The sequence below is a fragment of the Myotis brandtii genome, unplaced genomic scaffold, assembly GCF_000412655.1.
Source record: "Myotis brandtii unplaced genomic scaffold, ASM41265v1 scaffold144, whole genome shotgun sequence".
Lineage (NCBI taxonomy): Eukaryota > Metazoa > Chordata > Mammalia > Chiroptera > Vespertilionidae > Myotis > Myotis brandtii.
In genome coordinates this window covers 1,526,416-1,539,563 of record NW_005355159.1, presented here as the reverse complement: position 1 = coordinate 1,539,563, position 13,148 = coordinate 1,526,416, and the positions used below count along the sequence as shown (strand labels likewise).

The 13,148-nt window shown below is 39.7% G+C and overlaps 1 protein-coding gene across 2 annotated transcripts in view; it reads left to right on the top strand.

Moving 5' to 3' along the window:
- SNX1 (sorting nexin 1) overlaps nt 1-13,148 on the top strand; it is a 43,742-nt gene that overhangs the window by 23,459 nt on the left and 7,135 nt on the right. For both annotated transcript variants that reach the window (XM_014535473.1, XM_014535474.1), the window contains exons 4-9: nt 3,874-4,001; nt 4,422-4,488; nt 7,768-7,811; nt 10,004-10,145; nt 10,767-10,845; nt 11,313-11,388. In XM_014535473.1, the coding sequence (XP_014390959.1) occupies nt 3,874-4,001; nt 4,422-4,488; nt 7,768-7,811; nt 10,004-10,145; nt 10,767-10,845; nt 11,313-11,388 (536 nt within the window). The remainder of the gene's footprint in view (nt 1-3,873; nt 4,002-4,421; nt 4,489-7,767; nt 7,812-10,003; nt 10,146-10,766; nt 10,846-11,312; nt 11,389-13,148) is intronic.

Genomic DNA, 13,148 nt, shown 5'->3' with positions numbered 1-13,148 from the left:
CCAGGGGGCAGCTCCTGCGTTGAGCGTCTGCCCCATGGTGGTCAGTGCATGTCATAGAGACCGGTTGAGCGGTCGTAATAGTCGCTTAGGCTTTTATATATATATATAGATATAAATCTGAAACAAGTTTTTTTTTTTAATTTTCCTTACAACTTTCAATACAATCTGAAATTTTTTATTATTTCTCTTTTAATGACATTTGCAACCCATTGAATTGATTTCACAATTCACCAAATGAGACACAATCTGCGGTTTGAAAAACAATGGTATAGAATGGGGATTTCTTAATCTTGAAGATTTTAAATTTTCATCCTAGGGCCAATTAAGTGTCATTGGCAGTGTTGAATATGGGCAACATAATGTTTTAGGAAGACTGATCTAGTGGAATTATTATATAAAATGGATTGTAGTGGACAAAGATTAGAAACTTCAGAAGGTATTCACAAATTAGTTCAAGAATGAAATGACAAAGCAAAAATAAGGTGATGGAAGTAGGAAGGGAAAGGTAAAAACTTTTCAAAAGAGAAATCAACAAATTCTCGTGTTAGTGATTGGACATACTAGGTATCCAAAAATCAGGATTGAAGACAGAGTTATAGGTTTCAGTCTAAGGACTGAGAAGAAAATGGTACTGTTGGAGAACTATATTCCAAAGAAGAAACTGGCTTTTGAGAGGAAAGTGAGTTAGAGTTTTAGATATTTAAATCTGAAATGTAAAGGGAAATGCCCAGGAGGGGATTTGAACTGTGGTGCTCTCCCTGGGATAAGAGGGAAGAACTAGAAGAACCTCTTCGTAGAGGTTGAAGCTGCCATGGGAATGTGATCCTTAAAGGAGAAAAGAGTGAGGAAGGGGCAAGATGAGAGCATCGAGGGTAAGATTCTGGGAAACTCACATTAGAATTCTGCTAGGAAATTTAAAAGACAAAAGGGAAGGAGAGGTTAGAAGAAGATCTATAAAGATTTAGAAGATTTTCCAGTTCCTTTCATCTCTGAAACTTAAAGTACACACTATTTAATCATTCTGGGAGTGATTATTTTTTGGATACAGTTTCTGGAAGAGAAATGTAAAATAATGAACTATTTTTAGATATATAACAGGTTGAAAAGAAGGTTTTTCTATCTTTGGGACCTTAACATTTATATGATCTTTCCTTATAAGAAGACCTGAAATCTTAATGTAACTGATAGCCCCAATGGTTGTATTTTATTTACATGAACATATAGAAAATCTTTATTAGGGACATATTTATTACTGAGGATTCTGATTTACTTAATTCCCCTGCTACTTTCATAAGCAGCTAATACCTACCTCACTACTAAGAAAAAATCATAAAATACAGAAAGGAATGCTTACAGTGAGACATTTAGTTTAGGACTTGAGTAACTTCTCAAGATGTTTTAGATATTGACTGGAAATTTAAGATATTATATTTTCTACATGATTAGTTTAGTGATGATCAGAGTATCTGTGATGGAGCCCAAAGGCTTTTTCATCACTCTTATCAAGAGTACAGGGGAGAGCCCTAGCCAGTTTTGCTCAGTGGTTAGAGTGTTAACCTTCAGACTGAAGGATCTCGGGTTTGATTCTGGTCAAGGGCACGTACCTCAGTTGCAGGCTTGATCCCCAGCACCCAACATGTGTGGGAGGCAACCAATGGATGTGTCTCTCTCACGTCGATGTTTCTCTCTCTCTCTTTGTTTCTCCCCCTCCCTTCCACTCTCTAAAAAAAAAAATCAATGAAAGAAATATTCTTGGATGAGAATTAACAAAACAAACAAACAAAAAAAGAGAAAGGGGGGGGGGAATAATACAGAGAAAAAAACATGTAAGTTTTGACATCTTTGTCACATGAATTTCAATAAAAATGCCACAGCTCTTCAAAGAGCTCTTAGTAGCACTCCAATAAGCCAAGGGTTTTAAATAAGAAGCACCTCCTGTTTCATTTCCAAACACATTTGTTAACTTAATTATTTGTGTGGGGCCTGCATGATGTGAATATCTTAAACATACTTCAGCTGGTTGCTTGTTTCAAAGAATCCTAACTTGTTATGTATACTTTTTTGTTTTGTACTCCCACAGCATCAGATTATGTTACCACTCTTTTCCTGATAGGGACTGGATTCCAACAGTATGACAACTTTATTTGTAGACATGATTCACATTTAATGATTAGGACATTGATCTAGTATTTGGTTACATCTTATAGACAACTGTCTCTGGTTTCATTTTAGCTCCAAATGAAAGTCTAGAAAAGAAAAAGAAACCACTTTCTTTGAATTCCCTAAGGGCTAAAATTGAATACCTAGTGTTCAAGCCAAACCTAAATGGATATTTACTTTGTTTTTTATTAAAAAGAAAAAAAACATCTGAGCTGTTTAGATTTTGAACTTCTAGCTCCATTGCTCTGAGTTAAAATTGCTTTTTTTTAAAAAATGGCCTAAAAAATGTTGATGCCTAGAAATGGTGCATAATGCTCTTTTAAAAGTATCCTGTCTAGGTCACTTAGAGAATGAGTTGTTCTGCTCAACTGAAATTTCCAAGATAGACAAAAGCAACTCTTAAGCACTATTTTATAAAACTGTTTTGATTAGAAAGATCTATAATAATGAAAGTGTAATATGCTAATCAGACCAGACGACCTTCCAGACTAAGCTGAGGCTGCCGCCACGGCTGTGAGGGCCGAGCCCCTTGAACAAATTTCGTGCATTGGGCCTCTAGTTTTTAGATATTACACGTCTTTTTATCCTCCTTGGACCACATATATTAAACATAACTTAATCTTTGCAAGGTGATCTATAACTAAAATCGTGAACAATTCTTAAATTGAGCTAAAAATGCCTGGCCGTGTGGCTCATGGTTGAACCAGGAGGTCAGGGTTTGATTCCGGTCAGGGCACATGCCTGGGGTTGCAGGCTCGATTCCCACTAGGGGGCGTGCAGGTGGCAGCCAATCAATGATTCTCTCTCATCATTAATGTTTCTATCTCTCTATCCCTCTCCCTTCTTTTCTCTGAAATCAAATTTTTTTTAATGTGCTAAAGCAACAGTACCATCATCAGGTGTGGCAAATAGTCCTTTTCATAGGTGTTAGTATGTTTGTATCTTGGGTCCATTTTTTCTAGTTTATAGTTTTTCTTACTCTTCCTTTGATATCATTTTTTTTACTGTCAGTATATGTGCCTGTTCTATCATATTGGCTTATAATGTAGGTAACCAAACTTATTCTTCTTTTACGACAATTATAACAAGAATAAATAGGCCCTGACTGGGTGGCTCAGTTGGTTGAGCATTATCCTATACACCAAAAGGTCACCACTTGGATTCCTGGTCAGGGCACATGCCCGGGTTGCAGGCATGCAAGAGGCAGCCAATCTCATGTTGATGTTTTTCCTTTCGTGTGTGTGTGTGTGTGTGTGTGTGTGTGTGTGTGTGTGTGTGTCTCCCTCTCCTTTTCTCTCTCTCTAAAAAAAATCAATTAAAACATATATGTGTTTTAAAAAGAATAAATAGGATCCATATAAGATTTTAAAGGAATATTCCTAAGAGTAAAATAAATTGGCATACTTACTTTGGCTCTGTAGTCTTTTTGCTTGATAGCTGGTTCTTGCCTAAATTCTATGTAAGAGGGGGTAGCCAAGTAGTTCTATTTAGAAATGAGAGATGTGGCTCTATTAAGCTTGTGCTAGAAGAATACTTCCCTTACCATCTTCCCCTTTTATACATGTAAAAATTTCATGATTCTTATTCTCTTAGTCTGAGAACCTCTGAGTATTGAGAGTGGTTGCTCTTGTTCTTGTCACAGCCTATAGAACTGAAGTTTAACCATTAAAGACCCATTATTAACCTTTATTATAAAATATTAACTATTTTCAGATGCCACAGTGGAGCTATCACTGGACAGCACACAGAATAATCAGAAGAAGGTGCCAGCCAAAACACTCATATCTCTTCCTCCACAGGAAGCCACAAATTCTTCTAAGCCCCAGCAAAGCTACGAGGAGGTGAGAATCTATGCTGTGTGTGTGTGTGTGTGTGTGTGTGTGTGTGTGTGTTTAGAACTATGTTGCCAGTCTGAAGTTGAGTATGAACCCTGAGTAAATATTTAGTATCTGAAGCTCCCATATTCAAGAGTATAATCTCTTCATTCCCTCCTTAGCCTGACAGAGGCAAGTTTTCCAAAAATCTAGCAATTATTCATTATGATCAAAATAAGGTTTGAAGATAATAGATGTAACAAAGACCTTTGAACAGCCTCCCAACTTAAAATTGTGGAAGTTGGTTCATTGGCATTGTTGGGAATGGACAACTGAACACTGATGCATAGAAGGATAAATCTTGATGTTACATTGGTACAGTATTAATACAGGGTAAAGTTAATAGCCTTTTTTATTATAGTCTCATGATTGTTTTCTCTTTAAAAGCTAGAGGAAGAAGAACAGGAAGACCAATTTGATTTGACAGTCGGTATAACTGATCCTGAGAAGATAGGTGAGTGTACTTGGGACTCCTTGTGACGTTAGGATGCGGCTGTGGGAAGTATAGTTAGCTAATTTCTAGATAGTCAGGTCCAGAACTGAACTAGCCATTGTAAAGTACTTCCTCGTTATCTTTCCTGTAAAATTATACGCCTTACTATGCTTCTAAGGCCAGAAATGTCAGTTACCCAGTACTTTACTTAGGTTTTTCTTGGCTTTAGGCATAAAAATCAGAGACTTCAAATACTATTAGAATCCCTTTTTTAAAATCCAGACATCTCCTTCTCCCACAGAGTTAATTAAACCATTTTATTCCCTTTTGAGATCACAAATCCCATTTAAACACCCTAAAAGACACATGTTCTATATTTTGGGGATACTGACTTTGTTTTTCCCTCAAGAAGTTTGAAATTCTTGTTACAGACCATTTATCATGTACTCTTGCTGTCCTAATGAAGTGGGGAGGTCTGCATCTATTTTAGGTAAAGAATAAAAGACCCAGGTTGAATCTTGGTCAAATTGAAATTAAATTTTCAAGAAACACAATACTTAACTTTTGCAGAAGTTGGATTTTTAGAATAACCTCTCCATGTCCCAAGCTTGTGAAAGCTATTAGTGAGCAGAGAGCAACAGGCCTCAACTTTCCTTGTTCCAGGTATATCCCTACAGAAGATGCTATACAGAGCCTTATCCTCCTAGCCTCTGGTTAAGTGGAAAAATGTAATTTCCAATCTTCTGTCTATGCTGAATTAGAAATAGGAATTTATAAAGTCTAGTTAAACTTTATACCAAAACAGTTTGTCATTAAAATGTTGAGTTTTACTTTTCCTAGACTGTTGCACTGGTAAGATATTTATGAGCATCTTATACACTTCGCTTTCCAACAACAGAGGAAATTGAGGACCAATTGTAGCTTTCCTGTCAGGTCACAATTAATTCTATGAAGACGTATTTCCAAATAAGGTCACACTCTGAGATACTGGGATTTAGGACTTTCAGTATATCTTTTTCAGGGGGACACAATTCAACCCATTTTTTTTAAACATCATGTGGATCAGATTTATTTAAATACAAGTCACTGCCCTAACCAGTTTGGCTCAGTGGATAGAGCGTCGGCCTGTGGACTGAAGGGTCCCAGGTTCGATTCCGGTCAAGGGTATGTACCTTGGTTGCAGGCACATCCCCAGTAGGGAGTGTGCAGGAGGCAGCTGATCGATGTTTCTAACTCTCTATCCCTCTCCCTTCCTCTCTGTAAAAAATCAATAAAATATATTATAAATAAATAAATACAAGTCACTTTTGAGGATAAGTCTTCATCTTCTTAGGTTGGTGCCAAGAACCAGCTGCTTAAAGCATTTTCATGTTCAAAGCCTGATCTTATCGAACACCTTTTATTTGTGTGGGCTGTTTATTCAACATGAGGTTCTCATTTCTACATACATTAAATAAAATTAGAATCCTACTTCTATCAGGACATGCTTTTTTTCAGTCTTGGTAATTTGCATATGCCATCTTCAACTTTCTGAAGTTATTTAGGAAATTAACAAATTTAAAACTGCTGTACTGCTAGCCCATTTCTATATCTTGTGAGTTCTCTGTACATGCAAGTATTTCTCTTTCCTCACACATTTCCTCAGTGAGAGCAGATGATATGTAGGCGAAGTGTCTGAAGATCCTGCTTTGCTACTGTGGGGTATTTTGTGTGTGTTAATCCTCACCGGAGGATATTTTTCCATTGATTTTTAGAGAGAATGGAAGGGAGAGGGAGAGACAAATAGAAAAACATTGATGTGAGAGGGACACCTAGACTGGTTGCCTCTCGCATGCACCCAACCAGGGCCAGGAATTGAGCCTCCAATCAAAGTATGTACCCTTGACCAGAATTGAACCCTGGACCCTTCAGTCCAGGGGCCGACACTCTATCCTCTGAGCCAAACCGGCTAGGGCTGCTACTGTGTTTTATGTATATGTGCACTTAGACTTTTCTTAATTGAAGGCAGTAGATTATGGGATTGACCTTTTGGATATTTGACTATGACTACTAGACTATGAATGAAAATTTTAAGACTTTTTCTATAAAGTAAATCTAGATATCTTTTTCCTTTTATCAGTGGTAAGTATCCTTAGTGATATTAGGCAATGCAGTATGAGTGGTTTAGAAGAGAACTAACAGCAATAATCAGTATAAAGTAATTTTTAAAATTGAGTATATGATTTCCATTTTATACATACTCTTATTAGGGCTGGCAAGGTAGAGAAGGCAAGCCCTCTATTCCTATATAGGTACACAGCTTCTTTGTGTACTTTCCCAGCCACCTCACTGAAACCAAGTTGCAGTATATGACCCTGCTGATCCAATACTGCACCTTCTTCCCCTGGGCCCTTACCTCACAACGAGTTCAGAAGCTTAAGCAAGTAGTAATTGTTGACCTAGGTTTCCTGTTTGGTGTGGGGAAAAACCAAGGGGTGGGGAGGAAAGGGACAAAATCAACCCCAAACACCAGAGTCTAGAGGCTAGACTCTAGCCCCAAACATCAGAGCTGTATCTGTCTACAATCCAATGTATCTTTTTTAAGTACTCAGGGAGTCAATGGTGCCTTTATGTCCCTCAGTGGCCTAGGTCATAAAGAGAAAAACAATGGCTTGAATCCCAAATTATTTAACAGTCAAAGGCTGTTTCAGAAACACAATTCCTCCAGAAAGAGAGATTTGTATGATATTAGGCAGCTAAAGTCTCTTCCGGCCAGGCCCTTTGCTCTGGTTGAACATGTTAGATGAGAGAGGTCAATGTCCCCCAGCACCAATGGATGGGGCCGTGACAGTATTTCTGAAAGAGCAAACCAAGCCCAGAGCTAGCTTAGGGTAGAACTACTTGTTTCCTTTTGCATCAGTTGCTTCCTTTGCCTCCTCCTGTTTTACACAGCAAGAGAATTGTTTGGTTTTAGACAGATGTGTGCAACCAGCCCAAATATTGGCATGATAACAACTGATGGATTGTCAGTATCCAGTGCTGCTTTGTGGAGGGCATAAATGGAGCCTGGCTTTGAACAGGGGACTGACTCTGTCTAACTCAAACTGGGGCCCAGCCAGCATCCATGGGGCATGAAATGCATGAAGGCCCTGAGGCAAAGTAGGAATTGAATTTAGGATGGTATATAAAGCTTGGATATGAAACAAGTTTCCCTTCTTATACAGGGCTCCTGTAGCTTATGATTCCTGGTTAAATGTTAACAAGATTAGCACTGCTTTGGTTTACAGAATAATCCTCTACTGCTTTCTTGTTCTCCCACAGGGGATGGTATGAATGCCTATGTAGCCTACAAAGTTACAACACAGGTGAGTCCAAGTGACCCTTCTGATTGCTGCCTTAATAGACTTGGGTGCTTATACCAAGAAGGTCGTCATTCAGATTATTTCTGGGTATTTCTTTAGTTTCTTTGCCAAAATCTTCCTTCAGGTTTCCTCAAGATGGAGCAAGCCTGCATCCCCTTGGTAATCTCATCCAAACCTTTCCACTTTTCTTCCAGAGAGCTAACGTTTCAGTGTGAAACTTTGTAAGTTTTATTAGGACATGCAGTGTATCTGATACAGTCCTGTCCTTCTGAGGAACTATGTGGCTTAGAGCTAGTTTGGTTGGATTGCCCCAAACTATATATCACCTGTTTAAAAATTGTCAGTTCTTCTCACGTTTCCTATGTGGAACTTATTTTAATACTTTCCCTAACCTTTTGCCCTTAGGTCTGGTCTTCCTTTTTTATATAATATTAATGCATACAAAACTTACACAATGTTGTATGCATGTTATGAAGCATAAAAAATGAAGCCCTGAACCTACCACCATTCTTAAGATGAGTACCATTGAATCCCACCTGCGTCTCTCCCTGTCATATTCCTGCCTCACACCTTAGAGGTGATTACTCTTCTGAGTTGTCGCTCCTTTATTTAAAAAGTCTTCATATGTGTATCCCTAAACAATATACTGTTTTGCTCTGTTCTTGAATTTCATAAAAATGGCATCATGCTGAAAATAGTGCTTTCTTTACTGGCATTGTTCCTCAACCCATCCATATTGTGTGTAGCTACAGTTAGTTTATTGTGTGATTATAACATAAATACTTATCTGTTTTTATGTTGTGAACTAGAGGCCCAGTGCACGAATTCGTGCATGGGTGGGGTCCCTAGGCCAGGCTGGCAATCAGGGCCGGTTGGGGCCAGACCAACCAGGGGGCAGGGACAGGGGGAGGGACTGCAGGAGGTTGGCTGCTGGACCCAAGGAGGAAGCCAGCCCTCAGCCCCCCCTGGGAAAGGGTCCACATCCGCTGCCACCCACCCCTGGTTCCCCCGTCCCAGCCCAGGGCCCAAAGGCCTCGATGAGGTCAGGAGAGGAGGCAATGGCTGCCCCATCACCGCACCGTTCCCCGCCTGCCCCCACCCCTCCTTCCCTCGCAGCCACACTGCCACCGCATTGGGCAGTGGGCCGATTGGGGCCTGCTGGCCAGGGGGAGAGACCATGGGAGGTTGGCTGGCTGCAGGAGTTTGGCTGTGGGAGCGCACTGACCACCAGGGGGCAGGCGCTTAATGCAGGAGCTTCCCCCTGGTGGTCATTGTACATCATAGCCAACTGATTAACGGGTTGTTGTCGTAATGGTCACTTAGGCTTTTATATATATAGATATTTGGCATATTTGCTATTTTTATAGTTAAGAATTATGGACATTCTTGCATAGTCCCCTAGTGTACACATAGAAGAGTTTCTCTAGGGTATAGAGCCACGAATAGTTCCCCTGGGTCATGCAGATGTTGGAAAGGAATACAGCCTAGTCTTTGCACCAATTTATACTCCCATTGGCTGTGTAACAGTTCCTGTTGATACACTTTCTTGTTAATCATTGGCAAGGCCAATCTCCTTAAACTTTGCCTATCTGGTGAGTATTAAATGATCTCTCATTTCATGTAGACCTAGTTTTTTTACTAGAAGTCTGCTTTATGTTGTCTCTCTACTACTTGTTTCTCTGTCTCCTGTAAATTCTATATCCTGTGACACCTTAGGGGTTAAAGTGTGTACAGCTTAGACATTTCATCTGATCCTCCCCCTTAGAAGCACTGTTTAGTCTATCTTTAGTTTGGCTGCTTTAATTCCAGCAGCTAACATCCTTAATAAGTCAGTGCAGGAAGAATGGGTTATAGGTGACCATAGAATTCTAGCTCTAACATGTTTCCATAGAGCAAGGGTTCTTAACCTGGGAATGAAACTGTACGCTTGAATTTAATCGGCTGCCTTTTGTAATCCTATATATTTCATGCATTTAAAATCATTATTCTGAGAAGGGCTCTGTAGATTCCAGATAGCCAAAGGTAACTATAGCTCCAAAAATGTAAGAATCTCAGCCTTGGAGAAAGTTATTTACCAGATGGCTGAGACAGGGATCTGGGAAATAAATGCCTTTGATGTCAGCTGGACAATTTTCAAGATACTCCTTCATTCCTTATTTGGAATGAAACTGCCTTCTGTTTTTTCTGTCCCCAAGACGAGCTTACCAATGTTCAGAAGTAAACAGTTTGCAGTGAAAAGAAGATTTAGTGACTTTCTGGGTCTTTATGAGAAGCTTTCAGAGAAACACTCTCAGAATGGCTTCATTGTCCCTCCTCCACCTGAGAAGAGCCTAATAGGTAAGCCTGTGCTCTCTAATCCGCTTGGGTGTGTTCTTTGCATTCTTCTGCAATATATTTTCTACTGAAACTATTTCATGTAACAATGTAGAGTCTTGTGGTTAGAAAAGAAATATTTCCAGTATTTTCCCATAAGGCTCATGAGGTCTAAAGAAATAGCACGTTTTGACATGTTCTCTTTCCTTTGGTATAGTAGAATATCCTAGTGTTAGCTTCCACAGGTAGGGGTGTGTGTGTGTGTGTGTGTGTGTTGGTATCTAGGAGACTTAAATGATTGCTGTTCCTTCCAAATTGAAATGTAAATTGGATGGGGGTTGGAGGAAAGGAACCTTCCCATCATCCTCAGTTGATGTTTGATCTATACTCAGAGTCCCATGCCCCCCCCCCTTTTAGAAAACATAGACTCTGCAAGTCCCAGAGTCTAGATCCTTCAGCGCTTCAAGACTAATTTCACAAATGACACGCGTAAAGGACCTTTGGTTAATGCTTATGACATTGAAGTGGCCTTTGATTCTGTTTTGCAGTGCTGTTCTCATTGCCTTTCCTCCTATGGGCTTTCTTACAGGTGTACTCTTTTCATGATGATTATTAATTATTTTTGCTTTTTAAATTCCATTCCAGGAATGACAAAAGTAAAAGTCGGGAAAGAAGATTCCTCTTCTGCAGAATTTCTTGAAAAACGGAGGGCTGCTCTAGAAAGGTGAGTGCCATACAACCATTTTCCTGAGTAACATGAGGACTAGTGAGAAGCTGAAACCTTAGACTCAATTGTGAGACGTTCACTGGAGTTAGTAGAGATGAGAAACTTGGGTGAATGAAAGATTTACACCTTCATAGTATGCCTGACTTTCCCTAAGTCTCTTACCCACTCAGCTCAGGAACAGACCATCTTCTTTTCTTTCCCCATCCTGAGTAGGCAGGCAGTCCTCCTCTCCTTGGACAGTCAAATATGAATAACTGAGGTCTCTCTCTGACCAGTTATTTCTCTTCCCCTTTTAGAAATGTGAAGAACATGAACTTGAATGTGCTTACAAGCAGAGTTATACTTAAGCGCCTTATCTGAGGACATTTTAAAGCAATGAAAGACATTGTAACCCTGCCGGCACTCTATGACACTCAGAACCAGGGAGGCCAGCCTGACTAACCAGATAACTGCTTACCCCACAGGTACCTTCAGAGGATTGTGAACCATCCTACCATGTTACAGGACCCTGATGTCAGGGAGTTCTTGGAAAAAGAAGAGGTTAGTATTGTACGGACTTCATAATTGAATTTCATAATTGATAACTGTCCCTCGAGAAATGAAACTAGTTCATTCAATGAATATTTGAACATTTAACATGCATATAGGCTAGTACCAGACTATATCCTACTTTGTAAACACCTATGAGTGACAAGTATTTTCAGCCTTTGAAAGAAAAGAAGCTCTGCCTATAGTCAAAAGCAACTGGATGTAGAGGTCACACTGCAATCTAGTTTTCTTACTGGATCAACACAGTGATCTATTTGGCAAGTCCTTGGCATGTCTTTCATAGGTTACTACTTGCCTCAAATTGAATACATTTTTTTGTGCCAGGAGCTGAGGGGCATTGGTTCAAAACCAGTTACCACAAACCACAGAACTGCCATGTAGCAAAAGTGTTGATTCAAGTGAACAGTCTTTTTTTTACAGCTATCTGTAGGCTATTCACCATTGTAAGAAATTGGAGACAGCCCAATTGCTAACAATTGAAGAATTAAGTAAAACATATCAATACAGCAAGTACTTTGTTCTCATCATAAACAAAGTTTACAGAAGTGTTTATATATATTTGCTGGAAGCATATATTAAAATAATGATAAAAAGTGAAACATGAAACAGCATGAAAATACAGGTGTAGAAATATGTTAGTCGCCCTAACCGGTTTGGCTCAGCAGATAGAGCATCAGCCTGCGGACTCAAGGGTCCCAGGTTCGATTCCGGTCAGGGGCATGTACCTTAGTTGTGGGCACATCCCCAGTGGGGAGTGTGCAGGAGGCAGCTGATCGATGTTTCTCTCTCATCGATGTTTCTAACGCTCTATCCCTCTCCTTTCCTCTTTGTAAAAAATCAATCAAATACAGTTTTTAAAAAAAAGAAAGAAAGAAATATGTTAGTCATTAAGGATCAAAAGAAACGCTAGAGCCCTAGCCAGTTTGGCTCAGTGGATAGAGTGTCAGCCTGCAGACCAAAGGGTCCGGGTTCTATTTTGGTTAAGGGCGCGTACCTCGGTTGCAGGCTTCTCCCTGGCTCAGGCCCTAGTCGGTGCGTGCAGGAGGCAACCAATCGATGTGTTTCTATCACATCAATATTTCTCTCTGTCTTTCCTTCTCTCTTCCACTCTCTCTCTAAAAATCAATGGAGCCCTAACCAGTTTGGCTCAGTGGATAGAGTATCAGCCCAGGGACAGAAGGGTCCCAGGTTCTATTCCAGTCAAAGGCACATGCCTGGGTTGCAGGCTCAATCCCCAGTGGGGGGTGTGCAAGAGGCAGCCGATCAGTGAATTTCTCTCATCACTGATGTTTCTATCTCACTTTCCCTCTCCCTTCCTCTCTGAAATCAATAAATATATATATTTTTTTAAAAGCAATGGAAAAATATCCTTGGGCAAGGATTAAAAAAAAGGAAACACTATAATAAAATAATGTATCTCATAGGAAAGAAAACTAGAAGGAAATAAATAAAAGGGCAGGACTATATTTTGTATTTTTCATTTTGTTTTAATTTTTAATTTGCAAAAAGTATCTAGTATTCTAGTAAAGAAAATGCTACTAAGTATATGGGTCCCCCCCCCCCCCCCGCAAAAATGTAACTTTTTAATTAAAAATTCTGTCTGACGCTTTAAATCTTTTCATTCCTCCTCTGGGATTCCTAAGTCCATTCTTCCATTTCACCCACTTATCCCACTTTGTTCCCCTAGAGCAGGGTTTGTGTACACTGGGGCACTGGGGACACTCCGGGCTGGATCCTTTGCATTGTACAGC